Source organism: Aythya marila (genome assembly GCF_965140915.1).
Source record: "Aythya marila genome assembly, chromosome: 2".
NCBI classification, from domain to species: domain Eukaryota; kingdom Metazoa; phylum Chordata; class Aves; order Anseriformes; family Anatidae; genus Aythya; species Aythya marila.
This window is the reverse complement of record NC_139043.1, coordinates 143294294-143314079: the sequence shown is the minus strand read 5'-3', so window position 1 is coordinate 143314079 and position 19786 is coordinate 143294294. Positions and strand designations below refer to the sequence as shown.

The 19786-nt window shown below is 40.1% G+C and overlaps 1 protein-coding gene across 1 annotated transcript in view; it reads left to right on the top strand.

Annotated features, from left to right (window-relative positions):
* Positions 1-19786, top strand: part of SAMD12 (sterile alpha motif domain containing 12) — a 174452-nt gene that overhangs the window by 26451 nt on the left and 128215 nt on the right. The window contains 1 exon segment of the mRNA XM_082755026.1: positions 17927-18056. Within this exon segment, the coding sequence (XP_082611152.1) occupies positions 17927-18056 (130 nt within the window).

Genomic DNA, 19786 nt, shown 5'->3' with positions numbered 1-19786 from the left:
ACACAAAAATGCTGATAAAATCCAGAAAGAATAATAGCAGAGAAGGCAGTTGCATTAACTTTTGATTCCACAAAGAACACTGTAAAATGCAGTCAGGTTAAATGAATAGGCCTGACACTTGGTGGGGTAAAAAAAACAATACAGAGCGCATCTTATTGTGCTATAAAATAGTTTACACAAACTGCAAGTGATGCTAAAAACTGAAAATAAAATGAGAGGATAGAACTGGGCTTGAAAATAAGATCAGCACTTCTATACATGGCGTGATGATGGCAAATGAGGCTAAGTCGTTGCTGATGAGATTTTTATTCAGCTCTCTTTTCTGCATGATCATCTTCATCTTCCTCCCTAACACACTCTCCCATGGTTAAGCTTTTGTTCTGGGTTTGTGGATTTTGTTTGTGTTTTTAATTCGTTTTTTTTTTTCTTCTTTTTCCTTTTTTTTTTTTTCCATTGACAAACCTGGTACACTTCAGGATCTTACAGAGCTTTGTACCAGGGCATCTCTGAGGAAGCACCTCACCAGCTTTACCAAATTCTTTAGTTTGTCCTGATGAATAAGAGATGAGAATTGGATGCTGCTTCGGTGAAACAGGTGCAAAATTTTTTTGTTCAGAGAAGTGTAGCTGCTGTCTAATTCCAGAGCTATAATTATATGAGAAGTAGAGTGGGGAGCAGTGAAATTACCCATCTCATCACCTGGGAGATCTCAAAGGGTCAAAATAAAAAGCTGAGGAAGGCACAGGTTATAGGGATAGTAGGTAGATGAAGGAGATCAGGTAAAGATCACAGGCAGTAAAAGGGAATTGGACTGCAAAAGATGAAATAAAGTGTAATGGGAGAAAAAAATCTAGAGCAGAGAAAGGTTAAAAGGAAACAAAAAAAAAAAAAGAAAATTGTTGCTTCTGCATGCAAATAATCTAGAAAACTCAAGCTTCAGTGCTGACCCCAGCAAGCAGGGCTATAAATCATGGTGGAATTTGGAACTTCCCTTCCTATTAGAAAATTACTCTCGTAATGTTATTAATGGGTATTAATTTGCTACATAGAGGAGCAGATTGACTATAACATCTCTGTTAGCAAAATGGATCAGGTGTTTCTCTTTCAATCCTGTTCTAAACAGATTGACAAGATTTATTGTATAAAAACAGTAAATTGAATGTTTTGCAGTGACTCCTCAGCAATAATAAATTTTAATCATTATGGAAATTAAATAATCTCAGTATGGCAGGCCAGAGAAATGAGCTGACAGGAACATCGTGCGGTTCAACAAAAGCAAATGCTGAGACCTGTACCTGGAGAGGAGAAATCTCATGTACTAGTAGCTGCTGGAAGCCAGATGGCTGGAAGTGATGTTTGCAGAAAAGGTATTGGGGATCATGGTAGGCACTGTCCCGGGGGGTGTTCAAGGAAAGGTTGGACATGGTGCTCAGGGACATGGGTTAGTAGGTGACATTGGTGGTAGGGGGGTGGTTGGACCAGATGATCTTGGAAGGCTTTTCCAACCTGAATGACTCTGTGTTACACTGATGAGAGGCTAGAGGCTGAGCCGGGAAATGTCACATGGAACACGTGGAACAAGGTAGACAAGGCTGCAATTTGCAAGGTCCTGCAGTTCTGCCACCTAACCTAACCCATAAAAGTGGCCTAAATGAAAGCTGGAGAGGAACTCTATCAGGGAGTGTAGTGATAGAACGAGGAATAAAGGCTTTGAACAAATGGAGGGGAGATTTAGATTAGATGTAATGTGAAGAAATTCTTCACTCAGAGCACAAAGCGCACATGGGAATTAGGGCTTAAGGTGCACCTTGCTTCTGTTCTTTTTCATAAATTAATTTTAATTACCTAAAAACCAGTGTTAAAAATAAACCCAGGGCACAGGATGGGAGGTGCAGGGCAGACCCTGTGGCCGAGGGGCAGCCTTTCTCTCTGGCAAGCCAAATGGCCTGGGGGAGCCAGCCCCAGAAAAGGGGCCCTCACAGCCCCAACCCTCCTCCTCCTTCGCTGAGCTTCTGGGCACCCTGATGGCCAACTTGTGTGGTGGGAAGATGACTAGAAAGAGCAAGGCGAGCGGCAGGCCTCTTGGTGTGAGGACAGCCATGCAGTCCGAGGAAGCACCGAGCAGGAATGCACCTAACGCAAAGAAGTGTCATGGGCAGAGGGATACAGCCTCTGTGGCACTGCAGTGACACGGGGAACAGGCCGTCCCCTTGACCATACAGCCACAGGGGGCATGGGCCTAACCACTGGCGTGGTGGTGGTGTAGAGTGAAGGCAGGAGCACCAGGCAGACAGCCATGGGGAGCAGAGGCATGCCAGTCATCCAGAACGGAGCATGGGACCAAGCCAGGGCCATAAAACAGATGGCAGCATTGAACCTGTGCATGGAAATCAGCCCAACAGTGGTGTGCGACCTAGGGTTGGAACTGGACGACCTCCTGGTTCATCACTCTGGCCTGAAAACATTCCAGACAGAAGGCATCTTGTTTGGGCAGTCCCAGGCAAGGACTGGCCTGTCCTGCTGCCAAACACCATGGAGTCCATGGAGCTGGATCCATGAGATGTGCAGGAGCCGATGGAAGTGGATCCACCTCGGCCAGAGCAGACCTGGGGCTACCCTGGCATGTCTTTGCTACCTACCAGCGTTGCAGCAGTGCCCGGCGAGCTCCCTACTCGTTGCTCAGGCTCCATCCCAAGCATTAGCTTGGAGCCACCAAACACCATGGATGTCCCGCCGGCTCACCTGCAAGATGTCCCGGCAATAAACAACTCTTGCCGATTCTCAGGGGTTGTGTGAGTGCTTCTTTCCCATCCCCCAGCCCTTGTTTGTGAGGTGGCATCCCTTCTGCACAGAGCCTGGAGGAACAGCACGAGAGAGGACCCAGCTTCCTTCGGGCTGCTGCGCTGGGGTGACAGGAGGAGTCCCTGAGGGCCACCATGCACCTTTAACATTTGTGAAAACAGACTGAGGGGTGAAAATAGTAATGTAACCAATTATAGGTGGCTAATTTCTTATATTTGGAATGAGTTTCTATATCTGAGTAATTGGTAATGACAAACGTGGAGAAGGCTCAGGTAATCAACAACTACTTTGCCTCTGTCTGCACTGGTAGACAGGCTTCTCAAGTTTTTAATTTCCCTGAACCCATAGATAGAGGCTGGGGGATCAAAGTCCCACCCACTGTAAGTGAAGAGCAGGTTCGAGACCACCTGATGAATCCAAGCAGGTACAAGTCTATGGGACCTGATGACATGAATCCCAAGGTCCTGAGGGAATTGGCTGATGGAGTTGCCAAGCCTCTCTCCATCATAGTTGAAAAGTCTTGTCATTTGGGCGATGACCCTGGTGAGTGGAAAAATGGAAGCGTCATGCCCCTGCTCTTCAACAATTAAAGAATTGAACAAAGAGCAGTACTCTTCAACAATTAAAGCAATTAGGAGACATTTCTTCTCAGAAAGAGAAAGGCATTGGAACGGGTTGTGCAGGGAGGTTGTGGAGTCACCGTTCCTGGGGGTGTTCAAGGATTGGACGTGGTGCTTAGGGACATGGTTTAGTGGGTGACATTAGTAGTAAGGGGATGGTTGGACCAGATGATCTTGGAGGGCTTTTCCAACCTTAATTTTTCTATGATTCTTTGACTCTTGCAATCTGGATGAAATATAAAAATGTAACTGAGCTTTAAATGCATTATTGATGTTTTAATCAGTAAAGTAATGCAAACTTTTTTTGAATATTTCTTTTCTACTTTCACTTTCAAGATTAATTATCAGAAGTGATTCTTATGTTTACTAGTGAAGGCCTTTATAACTTGGGAATTTTGACCATTTTGTTAGAAAATTTATTATCATTTACTTTTTTTCTATCCTTTTCCATAAATGTATGTAAGTAAATTTAGCTCCTACTATGCTGCAACACAAATAGTGCACAGGAACTGCAATAGTGTTGGCAAGTACTTTAAAGCAATGTGCCATAATAGCTCTATGCATTTCTACTGCATGTTATGCCTGAGATAAAAAATGATCAAGATGTTAAATAGCATTCCTAAAGTTTATTTGTGATTATACTAACTGAGAGTTGAATCAGAATCATTTGTGGATATCGGTAATAGTTTGTCTTGTAAAATAATAAAAAGTTGTAATACTTTTTCAAAGAAATAGAGGAGAAATAGGTTAAATGTGGAAGAAACCTTCACCTCCATATCATCTCCTCTGTAAGAATATGGGAAGATATTTTCATCTCATCAAGGAAACCTTGAAGCTTCCAGTAATCTTGAGGCTAGATGCCTCTCATCTAGGGACAGTCGGAAGGTAGTTAGGCTTCAATGGAAAATTACTGTTGACTCAGGAGGTTTTGGAAACGTGTCCTCATAAGCAACCAGTAATAAAATGTTAATTTATAATCGTAAAATAGTAGTATTGCAGGTAGGTACTAGGTGAGAGTAGTTCAAAGTGGGAAACTTAAATGAGAAAGTGAAATGAGAGAAATGGAAAGAGAAAGGGGGGACTGATTGTTAAAAGCTGCTGCAGCTGCTCCTTGGAGCGTGTGGGCTGTCTCATGAGAGGTGAGCAGGAGAAGAGGTTAAACAGCACAGAAGAGACAAGGCAAGTGAGAGAGAAAATGTGAAAAGTACCATACATTGCTAGGAGAAAGCTGAACTCCATAAAAGTTGCATTATCTGGAAGCCACATGCAGTGCCTTGCAAAACTGGGTCTGTCAAAATGCTGCCTGTCAGTAGATGGTGCTCTTTATATCAGCTATTTACTCATGCTCCTTACGCTTGGCTGTGTTTTCATGTAAAAGGTCTGGTAACATTCCTTAACAGTTCATTTCTCTGAATTCTGATGTCTAGGAGATTAGAAAACTCGGAGGCTTTGGCAGGACTGCCAAAAAAAAAAAAAAAAAAAAAAAAAGAAAAAGAAAAAAGGTGTTGACTAGATTCCTTTGAAACATCTTCCATCCTTGAATTTTTTTCAACATTTTTTGCTTGAGAACATGCATTGTTTTCAACTTCAACAAACTCAGAAGCTTTCAGCATGAAAACCTTGAACAAAAACTGTGGATTGGAGGGTGTTTAAGAGTAGAATTCAGTTACATATCTGACCTGAGAGACACTGCGACAACGTGATCTAGAATAAAGCTGCAGAGCAGATTGGGCACGTCATCTGCAGACCTAAAGTTCCCTTTTGCATACCAACTTTTCAGCTTTACATGCTGTTTCTGGATAGATAGCAACTAGCATATTTTAAAATCTAAGGCTTCTTAGAAATGACTTAAATGAATCAATGCAATTGTGAGTTTTACCTCGAGTCATTTATTCATCCGTAGTTGGATTGATATAAAAAGCTGCATAAAAATGAAGATTTCCTTATTAATGTGATTGAAGTATTATTGGACCTGCCTGCGTTTTTCATTATTCAGAAAATATGCCAGCTCTTGAGTATTAATTGTGTAAAAATACCGCTTGCTGAAGGCTGCTGTTGAGACTAAAGCCCTGATCAAAACAGCAGAACAGCATGGCAGACCTGATGTGGGATTTGAGATGCTTAAAGTTACTGGAGTCTTTAATCAGTCATCTGTGTATAGAACATCAGCTACTTAACCAAGGGGTAAGTTCTGACTTGTGAGCTGAATTTGCCCCTAGAGTGGATCTTGAGTTGTCCGCTGTTTGCTGCCTGACAGTATTGTTCTTCCTGCTCACAGAAAGTGAATGATTAGCGTGAATTATTTGTGTAATCTTAAACTGCAAGCAAATGACCCAAGAACGAGAAGTTGACTGAGTTCCTTTCAGAAATGTAATTAAAATATTTTTAGTTCTTACTCAGGGCCAGTTTGTTTTTCTAGCACACTGGTTTAGATGGCCCTTCACAGTTCTCTCCAGGAAGGCTGTATATTGTGTGCGCTCAGCACATCATAGCAGATAAATATTGTTCGTCTCAATGGTGAATTTACCTTCTCTGAGCCCTTTCACAACGTTCATCTCCTTAAGACCTGAATTCCTTACTTTGACGTCAGGTGGACGTAGCATTTTGCAGCAGGTCTGTTTTTGTTGCTGTTGAAAATACCAACTTCATGTTTCTAGGGACATCTCTTAGTTGCCTTCCTTGGGAAAGGTGATGCTGGCACATTTGGGGCTAGATTTTCAAAGGTTACAAGGAGCCAAAGGCAAAATCTTCATGTAAGTGGCATGCTTCCCCTGCTTAACTGTCCTGTGGAGCCAGGATGCTCCTGGGAAAGACCCTTTTTCCCATGAATGGCTTGATCTATGAAATAGGTTTGGAGCATGGCAGTAATATTACCCTCCACCTTTATTTTTTTCCCTCGTCTTTTCTTGAATCTGATCTGCCAAATCCCACGTATGCGGGCTTTATAGCTCCAAATATCTGGGGTCATGAGCGGAAACAGTGATGCTGGCACATCCGTCTGCTTCCTTTTAAAATAAGGACAAGCTCCTGACCTTTGTTTTGCATCTGAGTTCATTTGCCTCTCTTCAAGGAGTGCTTCCTGTGAGTAAGAGGGGATGTCTCCCCTTGGTCTGGGTTGCCCTTTATGTGAGCGTGGGCTTTGTGCTCTGTGGCTTTGTCTGTGTTTTCTTGTTGGCTAACTTGGGCAGCTTCCTAGCCAGAGGGGCTGGCCTTCATGAATCTCAGTTTTGATGCTATATGCTTTCTCTAAGAAAGGGGATAGAAGGGCATTGTAAAGCTTAAGGTCTTTTTATGAATATAGGACTTCATAAGGAAGATAAGAGAATATAAGCATTTGCCTCATTAGGGAGACAACACTAGTTTTTCAAAAGTAATTAGCAGGAAATTAAATTGACGTCAGACGTGCCCTGCATGTTTGGAAAAATAGGTAGTGCATCTGCCTTCTAGATATTTGTTTAAGCAGAGAAAGCCATTGCGACCTTCTACACAGACATTGCGCCGCTATCACATGAATCAGATGGCTGAGGTGATCTGCTGCTTCTATCAACATTTCCCTTCCCTTCTCCTTCCTTTGCTGCAAGTGGAAACATCGCTGGGAAGGAAGAGGTTGACCTGTCAGCTGGGGCTTAGGGACCTTTTCTTATTAATAGTCATATACATGTCTGGCCTATAAAATTGTTCTGCTCAAAATGTGTTTGGCTCAAGACAATGTAGTTAAGAGTCACCTGGCAAAGATATCCAGAGAACTTTGATTGCTGTTGGGCTATAAAATACCTTGGCTGCTGCACTTGTCTTCTGCATATGAATGAGCCTACCCATAAAGACTGAAAGTTGGCATGGGAAGGTTATGCTGGTTCATACGGTACAAGCCTCTTAATTGGCACATCTGCTGGAAACAAAGGTGCCAAAAATGTGATTCACTCAGAAGGAGTAAATCTTTTAAGAAAGCAACCTGTCATTATTTTATAGGGATTAAGATCCTCTCAGGATGTTAAATGCTCACCTCGTACAAACGTACTGTTGTTGAGCTAATGACAGAACTAACCACACTACCTGCTAAGGCCAAAGTAACAATGTGGTTTATAGCTCTTCTCATCCAGAAATCCTGCTCTATAACTTCAGAATGAAAAAAGGAGTGACACATTCACCTCTGAAATAAAGCAGCTATTAAAAAAACTTAAACAGTTACTTCTCAAACCCCAGGTTATGACATGTCAAGCATCTTCTCTGGAAACACTGTAATTAGAAATAGAAGGGTGTAGGTGTGGTCTGTGCTACCCAGATTTGCTGTCAGATTAACTCTACCAGTAAATCCCAAGAATAAAAATAATCTTCCAATATCGTTGATGAAAACACTCCCAGACAAAGGTACACTGCATTGGCAAAAGTAATATTATGCTATAGGTGTGTTGTTTTTGTTTTTTTTTTTTAAGTAGGTCACCAAAAAGCACAAATTTCTGACACTATTAGGTGACTGTTTCTGAGATTACACTTACCCTCTATTTGAACAACTTTTTGTAAGAATATTCTGAATATTTTGAAACATAAGGACATTTTAAAAATTATTTTTATAAATGAAAGGCATTGGGACTTCAGATACATTTATGTTTTGTTACTAGAGTTACATGAAATCTCTGGAAATACAGAGTGCTGCTCTGTACAACCTCCTTTTTCATGAAATAAAGACCTATTTGTATTAGAGTAGTATTTTTAGTAAAGGCATTAATTTTATAAGCCTTAGAAAATTCTCCCATTAAGCTACACTTCATAATTTTAAATTGTCACATTTCAGTTCATATCCGTGTTACTATGGGTAATGTGAATATGAAACAGGTATGTTTAAAAGTCATAGCCCTGTCTAGCTCTTAGCGTTTCAGAGCAGCCAGTTTTGTAATTCCCCTTGCTGACTATTGGTAATTCAGCTATTTTTTGAAAGAGTCCAATTAAGTTTGGACTGAAGAATTGCAGATAAGGCATTGCCTGACATACATGCTTCTGACAGAAGCATTCTTGTGATCTGCAAAACAAATGCAAACTGACCAACCTCCTGTAATTCTTATGATGGAATTCACAAGTGTGAAGTCAAAATTTTGTGCTGTCTTTCAGATCTTTCCATGTTTAGCTCTCTTCTTGTGCTGTTTATTGTTCTGCAATTAAAGAGCAACAAGATTTCGGTGCATTATTGATAGTTTCGTGCAAATTAAACATTTCTGTAGCGTTTTGGCTGATGGATTTCCTTGCAGCTCCAGGCTGTATTTTTGCTAAATTCTTTTACATCACTATCTTTAAATCTGTGAGAAATTCCAAGAAAATCAGTGGACCTACTTATATGCCTTGTCAGCAGTTCCATTAAAATAAATACAAGGAGTCTCAGTTTAGTTTGATCTTAAATCGTCTAGAATGTAACTTGCTGAGGTGCCAGGACTGATTTAAAAAAAAAAAAAAAAAAAGTGGGAATGGAGACTCCTTTGTAATTGTCACTTTTGTAATATAGGTAGCTTTGTGCTGGTGTTATTTTTTATTTTAATGTAGACCTGGAGAAAGTATTTTTGACAAATAGTGAATTTCCCCAGAAGTGGAATTGCAGTTTGCCTGGCAGCACTTCTGAGTTCAGGGCAAACTATTGGAAAAGGGAGGGGGGCTGCATTTCATTGCCGTCTTTAGTTATTAGGTAACTCCTGCTCACGTTCATGCTTTTGCCCGAATGGGTTTGAACTCAGTGCTTTCACCAAGATGGGGTACTCTTCTGTGCCTCCTGCCAGTCTGAGCGGAGGAGTATTCGGTGATGAAGACTCATGCCATAAATCTCCTTTGCGGTGGGTGTAGCATTTAGTTTTTAAGACAGGATAAAAGATGAGCCAGCCCACAAGTTGTGTGTGCCATGTCAAGGGTGAGTGTCTCGAGTTTCTATTCTTGCTGTAGCGGATGGCTAAGTGCAATAACGAACATGTGCTTGTAATAAACTTTAGTTAATTACTTGATGTTGTTGTTAATACTGGGCTGTTAATTGAAATTAATTATGTTTCCTCTTTGACTCAAATACCAGGAGCAAGCAGGCTAGAGAAGTTTGAGGAGGAGCCTTTTATCTTCATAGCTGCACAAGGCATGCTAGTAGGGTACCTGCTGTGTGGACAGAAATGGTCTGTTCTCCAGATCTGTGCAGGATCCAGAGTAGGTTTCTCTGTGGAAAAGCAGAAGGGCTTGTACTTACTTTATGAAGACTGTCATCTGTGATGCAAGATGCTGATGGCTAGAGCCCCGACTGTGAGTGGGGAATAGGTGAATTTGAATTATCTCAGGTAGCAGAAAGAGAATCAAATACGCATCAGTGAAGAGGTATTGAACAACTGGTGTGTTTTGTGAGGTTAAAATCCCTATCTTGACAGAGCAACTCTCCTTTTCTGATTTTCTCTGCAAATATCCAAAAGCAAGTATGTATTTTTGGACTGAAAGGAATCTTCTCTACCGAGTGAAATTAATCTTTAGTTTGGCAAGATAAAAATGCACAGTGTTTTTAGATGAAGTGAATTTTAAAACATTGCACACACGCTTAATTTAAATTTAGCTGTCAGCCCCCCAAATTGATTGTCCTCCTGGTCCTGCTTGTGATTTTATTTTAAGCATTTTTGGTCTGCCACAGTAGCGGTTTTCAGGATTCTGATAGCAATCAGAATAGTGTCGGGCAAATTTCTTGATGACGTTGAGGAGTGCTCTGTCTTCACCTTTTTCATCCTGACACTTCAGTTCTTCAGAGTCTGTTGATAATGCTACAACAATTTATCTCAACACAAGCATATGCCAGTCGTGATTCTTGCTTTCAGAGTGCAATATCTCTGCAATGAAAGAGAATACTCTTACAGAAAATGTATCACCTTATTTATTCTCGCTTGTTGTTTCAATACTGTATTTATCCCTATCAGGATAATGCCCAGTGATAGTTTGTTTGGCAGCACAGTTCATTCTTTCCTGTTGATAGATACACTTGTGACATCCTTAAGATAGAGTTAACTTCCCTCTAACATGTTGTTACTTTCCAGACCGATCTCATTATTTCTCATAATTTGTTTCCTTTTTCTGTTGGTAGTGCACTGAAGCTTGTAGTACAGGTACAGAAGGTAATGGATAGGGTTGACCCAGCTGTTGCTTGAAAGGTAGATAAAACACCTGTCTCCTGGTTCATCAGTCTGCTCAAGAGCTGGTGGTGCATTGATTTGGGACCCTAGGGGAGCAGTTTCCCCTTGTGCAGAGCTGGCTTTAAGCACTGCTGGTGCAGTCCCTGTTTGGGGGCAGCAATCCCCAGCAGTCTGATGGAGGCAACAAAAAGAAGCCAGCGGTTGACTTTGCCCTTGGGATTGTGGAAAGACAAAGTATGGGGAGCGGGAGACACCACTGATAGCATAGAAGGGAGGTCCTGGTAGAAGTACGTGTGTTCCTTCGTACCTCACCTTTTCCTCTTGGAAGCAGGAGGATGGGAGTAGCAGATCAACTTTTGAGGGCCTTATCCACTTCTCCTACATCTTGGAGGGTTTCCCCACCTATTGTCAGTGTTTTTCGTTGCTGTGACACAGCATCTGGGAGTGTGAGGAGTGAGAGGCAGCCCTGCAGCCCCTCAGGTGAGTGCAGCAGGAGGGCAGGAGGTGCTCCAGGCAGACAGCAGCAGTTCCCCTGCGGCCTGTGGAGAGGCCCCTGGTGGAGCAGGCTGTCCCCCTGCAGCCCATGGGTCCCACATGGAGCAGATCTCCACGCTGCAGCCCATGGAGGAGCCCCCGGTGGAGCAGGTGGATGTGGCCTGGAGGAGGCTGCGGCCCATGGAGAGCCCCCGCAGGAGCAGGCCCCGGGCCGGAGCTGCAGCCCGTGGAGAGGAGCCCACGCAGGAGCAGGGGATCTGGGGGGAGCTGCCACCCACCCGTGGGGGACCCGTGCTGGAGCAGTTTGCTCCTGGGGGATGCACCTTGTGGGACGGAGCCGTGTCGGAGCAGTTCTTCAAGAGTACCTGCAGCTGCTAGTGGCATGCTTTTGAGCATCAGGCTGCATCAATAGATGTGAGTTCCTTGGGAACTGCACAGCCTCCAAGTCAAAGCTCTTGCCATCATTATAAGACTGCCTCTGCCATGCTCTGGTGGTCACAAGTTAGGCTAGCCAGTGCCTTACTATATGGAGTAAGCAAGTTTGGTACAGGTCTCCAAATGTGAGAGACAGGCTTGCAACTCAAAGAATGCCTGGTGCTGGCTGACCACACTTCCAGAAAATCTGGGAGACTTCATAGGTCTGTCATGTGTGTCTTATTCAAAGTGGACGTTGTTTGTTGGTGTATGACTGGAATAATAGTTGCTGTAGTCTGTCTACTTTAATCCTCCTGGGGTGGCATTAGCAATGGTTTAATTCATGGTTAAAGCAAAAGTTGGTGCAAAGTAGGTCTTTCAACTAAATAGTTTTTTTTAAATATGTTTTATTTACTGTACTGACTTTGATTGCTTTTCTACAGTTACTTAAGTAAGAAATTACAGTGTAACTCAGAATTTCTGATCCAATTAGTTTTAAACGTTCTTTTTTATCAGTATAAAAGGGAAGGCATATTACAATATTTTCCTTTGTTTCTTTATAAGTAAAGAAACACATTTTCTTTGGTTTGTTGTTTTCATCTCTTCTAAGTATTAAAATTCTAAATAACACAGACAAGAACCTAGCACAATGGAGGTTTCAGCGTTTTATGGATTGTCTGCTTATTACTGTTATTTTATTTGGTCTTTGCTAGAAAAATCCTTAAGTATGATTATCTGAGAAGGTATATTTCTAAACTAAAATGTTTCCTTCCAACGTTCTTCAATATTTTAAGATAACATATAAAAATATATTCATAACCCTTGCTCATTTCATCACAGCTTTTATGTTAGCCGTTGGTACTGAATTTTACATGGACGGTTTAATATTAGAGAAGTAATTTGGAATATATGAAAAAGATTCTTATTTTCTTGGATTTTGAAATACAACCCAAGCGTATTTTAAAAAATCACAATTTTGAAAGTCTCCTGGACATAGCTGCTCCTGCGTCTTTGTGCCATAAACTCCGAAGATGATACCATTAGTCTTGCTTCCTCAACAGCCTGAAAGATTTGACAATAACTGAAATAGCAGCTTTTTTTAGAGCTGTGAAGTTTAAGTTCACTGCTATATATACGTATATATATCGAATAGAAATAAAATTTCATTTATCTAATTTTGAAATATTTCATAGTTTGCTTGCAGAGGGTGTTTATTTTGATTTAACAAATACTTCATTCTCGGCATCCTGCATGACGTGATCCCTTTTCTTTCCCCCCGTTCTCTCTGATCACAAACACATCTGTGTGTTTTCAGATGCATTTCTGTGTTTCCTGCCCCAGCGGACTCTGCATTATATGGGGGTGACAGCCACCCATCTTGCCCCCTGTTAGATGGCAGTGACCGTGTTCTTTCCTTTGCTCTTCCCATGCCATCCCTCACAGCTAATGGCCTCCTTTTCTCTCGAAGTTAATGAGTTAATGAAATGGTTCAATACGGAGTGGCTGTATTTGGTGTGAAAATTTCCCCATTCCTGAAGTGCAGCTGGCAGTGCTCAGTGTGCTGCTCAGAGAAGGTCCCTGCAGCCTTGCCTTGCTTCTGTCCTTTGGCCAATGCAGCCCTAACAAGATTGCTGCTGCTTTGACTTCTTTTGGTTAAAACGTAAACTGCAGAGCAGGGAATGAATGGTAATGTCAGAAGTTGTGAAGTCTGACTTCAGATAAATGTGTGTAAAGAAGCATTGACTTTGCAGATAGGTCAGAATTAGTATGTTGATAAATTGGATGTTGCAAATGGTATCATGCTACATTCTTCCAGCAGACCTGCAGTCTTGTTTGAATGAGGACCCTGATCCCAGATTGCCTGGATTTTGTAATACAAACACACTCATAAATGCCAAACCAAAAATATATGGTTTTGGGAAAGCTCTTTACAATAAATTGGAATATTGTATGGAAAGTGTTTTTAACAATAAGATTGAATCCTCTTTCACTCAAAAATATGAGAGCCTTTCTTTCTGTTCCACCATAAAATATGATAGAGACAAAGAAATTCTGGTGAATAAATCAACCTTGGAAACTGGAAGACTTGGTAAACTGCCCCTGTAAGAGGTAACATATATGTCGCTGCTTAGGAAGAACAGGAGTTGGCTGCTAATGCTATTCTGAACACTGAAATACACTCTAATAATGCACTGCATATAACTTTGATTTATCTATTTATTCTTGAGTTGTTGATTTTAGGTACTATATTCTCTGTATTGTGGAACAAAAAGCATAAAATTGTAATGTATTAAATATGCTGATTCTTTTTTTTCTCTTGGGACAGTCATTTTTATAGTCAGAGGTACACACAACAACAACTGTGTTTAGGCAATTTAAAAGAAAGACTTTGACACCAAATCCCAAAGAAACAGGTTTTCCTTCAAATATATCAGACAAGACCTGAATACTGAGAACTTCTGTGCTCATTAGACCTGTATGTGGCCCAAGCCAGATTGGCATAGTGTTCTGCAGGATTAAGACTATTAAAATGTTGCCAGTAAAGGGCAATTTTAGGATTAATTTGTTAGGAAAATGGAAGGCTAGGCCAAGGTTTTATATTTTATCAGTTTGGGCTTATTATTTGACCGAGCTGATAAACAGAAATAAAATAAAACATAATGTGTTTTCCAGCTGTCTAGATAGTTTGTATATAGTTAGTGGCAGGGGACTCATTTTGCAGCTATGTTTATGGTGAGGGTCATTTTCCTTGGCGTACTGGGAATTTTTTAGTGCAAGATCTAGCTTTAGAACAGGAAAGGAACTAACAAATGAGTTCTGTGGGAGGGAAGTATATTTTTAATAACCTTACATCTAGAGCATCTGGTTGGGAAATGTTTTGGGTATGATGTTCCAAAAATGAAAGTACCTACAATATACTGTTTATAACCATTGCTTTAAAAAACCTACATTCCTCTAACTCAGCAAGTCCATACAAATTAGAAAATTAAACATAATGCTTGATGGTGCCAATATAATAAGAATATCCTCTTAGGGCTGGTTATAAGTTTAAGTCGGTAGTGTTTCAATCATAATTCTGAACACTGGACAGTAAAGGATTAATATACGAGTCTGGGCAGTGATCTGTATGTTGCATGGCATAATAGCCACATTTGGAGGCATCTTTCACTTCTACAGGCACAGAAGGAAGCATTAAATTTGTACCCTAACTGCTGATAAACTTGTTCTTCAGATATTTAACATAACAGTGTTTAAAGCTCATAAGAGGAGCATAGCTACTGAACTGAAAGCAGCATCCTCTTAGTCAAAACCAACTTTGTCACTATTTGTGTAATTTCTGCTAGGAATAAATAGTTTATAAGTCTATAGCCAGCTGTATATATTTGCAAATATTTGTAATTTAAGGATTTTTATGATGTACAAGAAAAACCATTAACAATTTATTTTTCAAGAGCTGACAGATTCTCTCATCTTCAGAAATTCTAATGCTCGAGAAGTATCTTTAAATTTAAGCAGCAGCTTGTACAAAGATATACATGCTAAAGTCTAGATTCTGTTGTTGGGGAATTTCCACGGAATTGGAGAGATTACTCCTATTATATGGCTATTTTTACTTGTATTTTTCTTTGATGTATTTGAGAATGAAATGCATTACCTATATATCTGTAATAAAAGTCAGCTAACCAACACTATAATATTGGGCTCTTCATTGAAATTCAGCTTCTTTAGTCTTCGTAGATGCAGAAGGAACAGTTACTGGGCACTTGCTCTTTTTACAGAGGCCATCCCTTCTCGAGATATCTGCAGTGTCCAGAGCATTTTTCTATACGTGTGTGAGACAGACGTGCTTCCCAGAAGGGTTAGTGGTAAAGCAAGCACTGTCCTGGTTATAGTGCATCATAAACAGCTCTGGATTTCTCTTTGTGGACGCAAGTCTGTCAATCAGACTTCTACCCGCTGTAGCTTGGTGGGTGACAGCACAAGATGAGAATCAATTATTTGGGGTGGGTTTGCATTAATGGATTACCTCTAAATGCAGGTGATGTATATTCATGTGTTTGAAACAGGATTCATATTTCTGGTGAGTGTATTTTTGTTTGAAACAAAAAAAGGCTGAGATAAGGGATGGGAATTGTATTGCATATTCAACAATATTTTTTCTGATAGTTATTTAGGCTATGAAAAGAGAGAGGCAAAATTGGACATGAGAAATTCAAGACATGTTTGCCTGTCAGAATTTTAGCTCTGCCGTATTCCCCGGACCTTAGTTGATATCTTTGCGTGATGTCCTTTACGGACTTAATAAGACATGCAAAGCACTAGCTTAAAACCGCTGTTGTCCTTTGGGCTTCTAGTAATGAAAAAATTCAAAGCAACTTTGAAAACGGCTGTCTGACAAAATACATCTGCCTAAATGCTGGAAGAAGACCAGGCTGGCAACATCGAGAAAATCTACCCTAAGTCCTAATGGAGAAGAACGGTTGAGGTGATATTCTCTTTCACCTCAAATTTGCACAGAAAAACTTGTCTTGAACCTTCCACAACACCCAGGGAGCTGGAGGGATCAGTATTTTGCATGCACAGCAAGGGAACAAAGAGACTTTGAAACCAAGCATTTTTGTATGTTTTAAAAAAACTATCTGCAAAGGTGAATTGTTTGATTAAATGATACGTGACATTACATGTGAAAGTGCAGTTGACTTAGTTTATAGGTAGAACATTCATAAATCATTACTCTGTTTGTCCAGATAATCTGATACAACCTGGAACACAAACTCAGATCTCACTTGTGGATTTGAAGGCTTCAAAGGCTGCAACTATTGCCGTTTGTGTGCAGAGTTTCCCTTGCATTACGACTGGTTCAGGCTACTCTTTGATCTAAATAGCCTCAGATTTTAGCTGAGAAGCCTTATCTACTGGTGATGCTTCTTGATTGCTGGTGACCTGTGCTGATGTGACTAACTTGTCATGCTTTTTCCAGTGAGAGCTCAGGTTGTCTATGTCCCTTTTGTTATTGGAGTGCTGGAGGTGGGTGAGGAGGAGACTGTCTGTCTATATAGTAGTAAGAGAGCACCAAGATGTAGATTAAGGTAATTGAAAGTTGATAATTGGGAAATGGGGAGCAGCTATCCCATTCTGCCTTGTAATACTGACCGTAGTCATGTAGCTCCCTATAATTTTTCATATATATAAATTCAGTAACTTTCTTCTAGACTAGCCAGCCCTGCACCTGCTAGTTATAATGACTAGCCTTGCTGTGTGAGAAGAGCTGTAGTTTGGGAAAGGTCTGACCGAGGCTCTAACGTGCTTCAGCTGTGAAAAGTGAGAGCCCGAACCTAGCCCCGAGCAGGGATCAGTTGTTCAGGGTTGCTGGATTGCACTGGCTTTGAACTTTTCACAGGGCTGCAACCACTGTCTGTTGAACAGTAAGGAAGAAATTGTTCCCCAGGCCAGGACCTGAAGTTGAAGCTGGCTTTGTGTTAGGACTTTTCAGTTCTGTTATCTGTCAGTTGTCCATAATCTGGACCTTTTATGACAGTGGAAATCACACAGGCCTGATAAAGCGCAAAAACAGGCTTTTTTTTTTTTTTTTTTCAGTCTGTTTTTCATCTTGAAACTCACTGTATTTAAAAAAAAAAAAAAAAAAGTCTGGACCCTTCTTACACCAAATGTAGTATTGTTATTTTGAGCAAAATGTCACCTTGATATGTCTGTCTCAGAAGTGTTTGCAGATAACAGATTCTATACCCCTAATTGCACTCAGTAGTTCCAAACCAACTTCAAATACAAGACCATGACAAAACTTATGAAAAACTGTACCCTTGTAGGTTGCAATTGAGATGGAGAGCTACAGAGAGACAAAAGGAGCTCTCAGTGGAGCAGTGGAGTTGGAAGAGGACAGTCCTTAAAGTGATTCACAGAAACAATTAAACCTCTGTTTGTGGATATAAGGAATATGTACAAAAAAAAAAAAAGGATTATTGTAACGAAAATACATTTACTGTGTTTACTATGTTAATAGACAATAATGGGAAACTTAAGTACTGATTTTTTTTTTTCCTTTCAAAAAGTAGCGTTGACCTGTTAGCCATAAACGTTGGCTTTCTGGTGATTTTTGCAAAGCATGTGGAAGAATCTGATCCTTCATGATCAAAATCTTTTCAGAAAGAGTTTTAAACTGTTGCTCAAGGAAGACGTGGCACAGTACATTTTTGTGATGCATGGAACATACATGCAGTGCATAACACTGTTAAAATACCTTTAATTTTGTGTAATAAATGCTATGATGCATTTGAGTAGTTGGGTCATGTGTAATGTGCTGGTGACTTGGATATCTGCCAGCAACAGCAGCTCCTGTCTAACATTTATTATTTTAATACTGTATATGGGATGTTAGCATAAAATTCCCAAAGCTAGTGTGTGCACTAAACATCATTCCTCTTTTTCATTCTGCTTTTCTAGTCCGGGACTGTGAAGCTGACCAAGCCTGTGGCATTATGGACCCAGCAGGATGTCTGCAAATGGCTGAAGAAACATTGCCCTAATCAGTATCAAATCTACAGTGAGTCATTCAAACAGCATGACATAACTGGTAAAGTATGCACTATCAGAAATATTTTACTTAGTTAAAATGTCATAAATTGTTTTACGTTGTTGGTAATAGATTGTGACTGTACACTGAGGGCTTTTTGTTGACTGGATGACTCAAGAGCTGCAAGATCTAGAGTGGGGGGACAATAACAGTGTCCACTGCCTGTGGTGAATAGCTGATTTTCCCCAGCTCTCTTAAATACTTATTTCAGATTATTCAAGGTTTAATATAATGAGAAGTTAGTCTGCATGTGCGTAAAGGCCACACCCTGTTCATTCAAAATCAAACCCCTAAACATTAAGAAACGCCTTACGAGGAAAAATATAAATGATTTTTTTTTTCATTGAGGTGTTCCACCTTAAGGAGTTCATATCTTTCTGGCCTTTTTTTTTTAATTCCATTTAGATTTGTTAATATGTAGGCTGGGAAGTGAGCCCAAGTGATCCCCACCCTAGGACTGAATCAGTTTCAACACAGAGTTTGTTTCTAATGCATATTTCGTTAACTTTGTTCAAGAAAATGTGCGATCAGAGGAGATTTTTACATCTTTTCCAGAACTTTGTGGTTGCTTAACTTAAAGTTAGTAGTTTTCTAGTATCAATCTGAACTATTATTTGCTGCTAGTGAAGCTGTTTTTTGCCCCAAGTCTGTAGCTGGAGTACACAGTTGTTCTTTTTCTTGTGTTTTTTTTTCCTTTATTTGATAGAGGGCTTCCCACTTTCACATATTTTCTTTGGCTAGTCTAAAAAATACTTGTTTTGTCATAGTTTCTCCTCCAAATACCCGCAAGACCTCCAAATCCTCAACACTTGGTGTTTTGTCTGCAAACAATATATTAAAAAGCATCATTGTATTTTTATTTTCCTATTTACTTTAGAAGTTGATATTGATTTTTTCTATCTGCTTGACTTTTTAACTCCTTTTCAGTTTCTGGTAGTAGTATTTTACTTGGCCACTTTGAACTGACATCCATTTAGCTGAGTAACTGGATTAATACAAATACAAATGCAACTGGGGAGTTAAATAACATTTTTGCTTGTATCCCAGGAAGTAATTAGTCTGTAAAAAGTCTAATGTGGGACACTAATTTGTTCTCTGAAGTGGTAGTATACAAAACTTGGAAATGGCATTCAGCCAGTTAATATAAAGCAGCGATTTCAGTTCTACGTGCAAACCTCAGTCTAACAATAACGTATTGTTAACTCATACATGTTTTAATCTGTGTCTCTTTGTATATGTGCACTTGTGGTGTTTCATTTTTTCCATTAATTCTCATTCTTGTTATTTCCTTTTTGATAATGAGTAATTGCAAACATGGCAAACAGAACTGCTCATCTTTGATTGTTGTGTAGCCATGAATACACACATGGGGTAATATGTGAGAGGTGGTTTGTGTCACCTTGGTAAATGTTGAGATTTAGTACGTAATCACTGCCTATTTCCTCTAAGTCATCTGTTTCTCAATATCTTGAATAAAGTCCTTAGAAGTGTAGTCTATCTCCACCCATGTATACGTGGGTGACTGCTTCCAGAGAGCTACCAGAAAACTTTTAAATGAAGGTCTTTCTTTTCATTTTTTTCTACTACCATTTTACTATTACCATGTCTCTTTTTAGAATTTAGGCACTGTGAGCCGAAGTTGAAGAAAAAAATGTTTTCATTTCAATTTAAACGTACATGGAAATCATGTAGTTTCATTGTAGATGGTTGAAACTTTAAATTTTATAGAC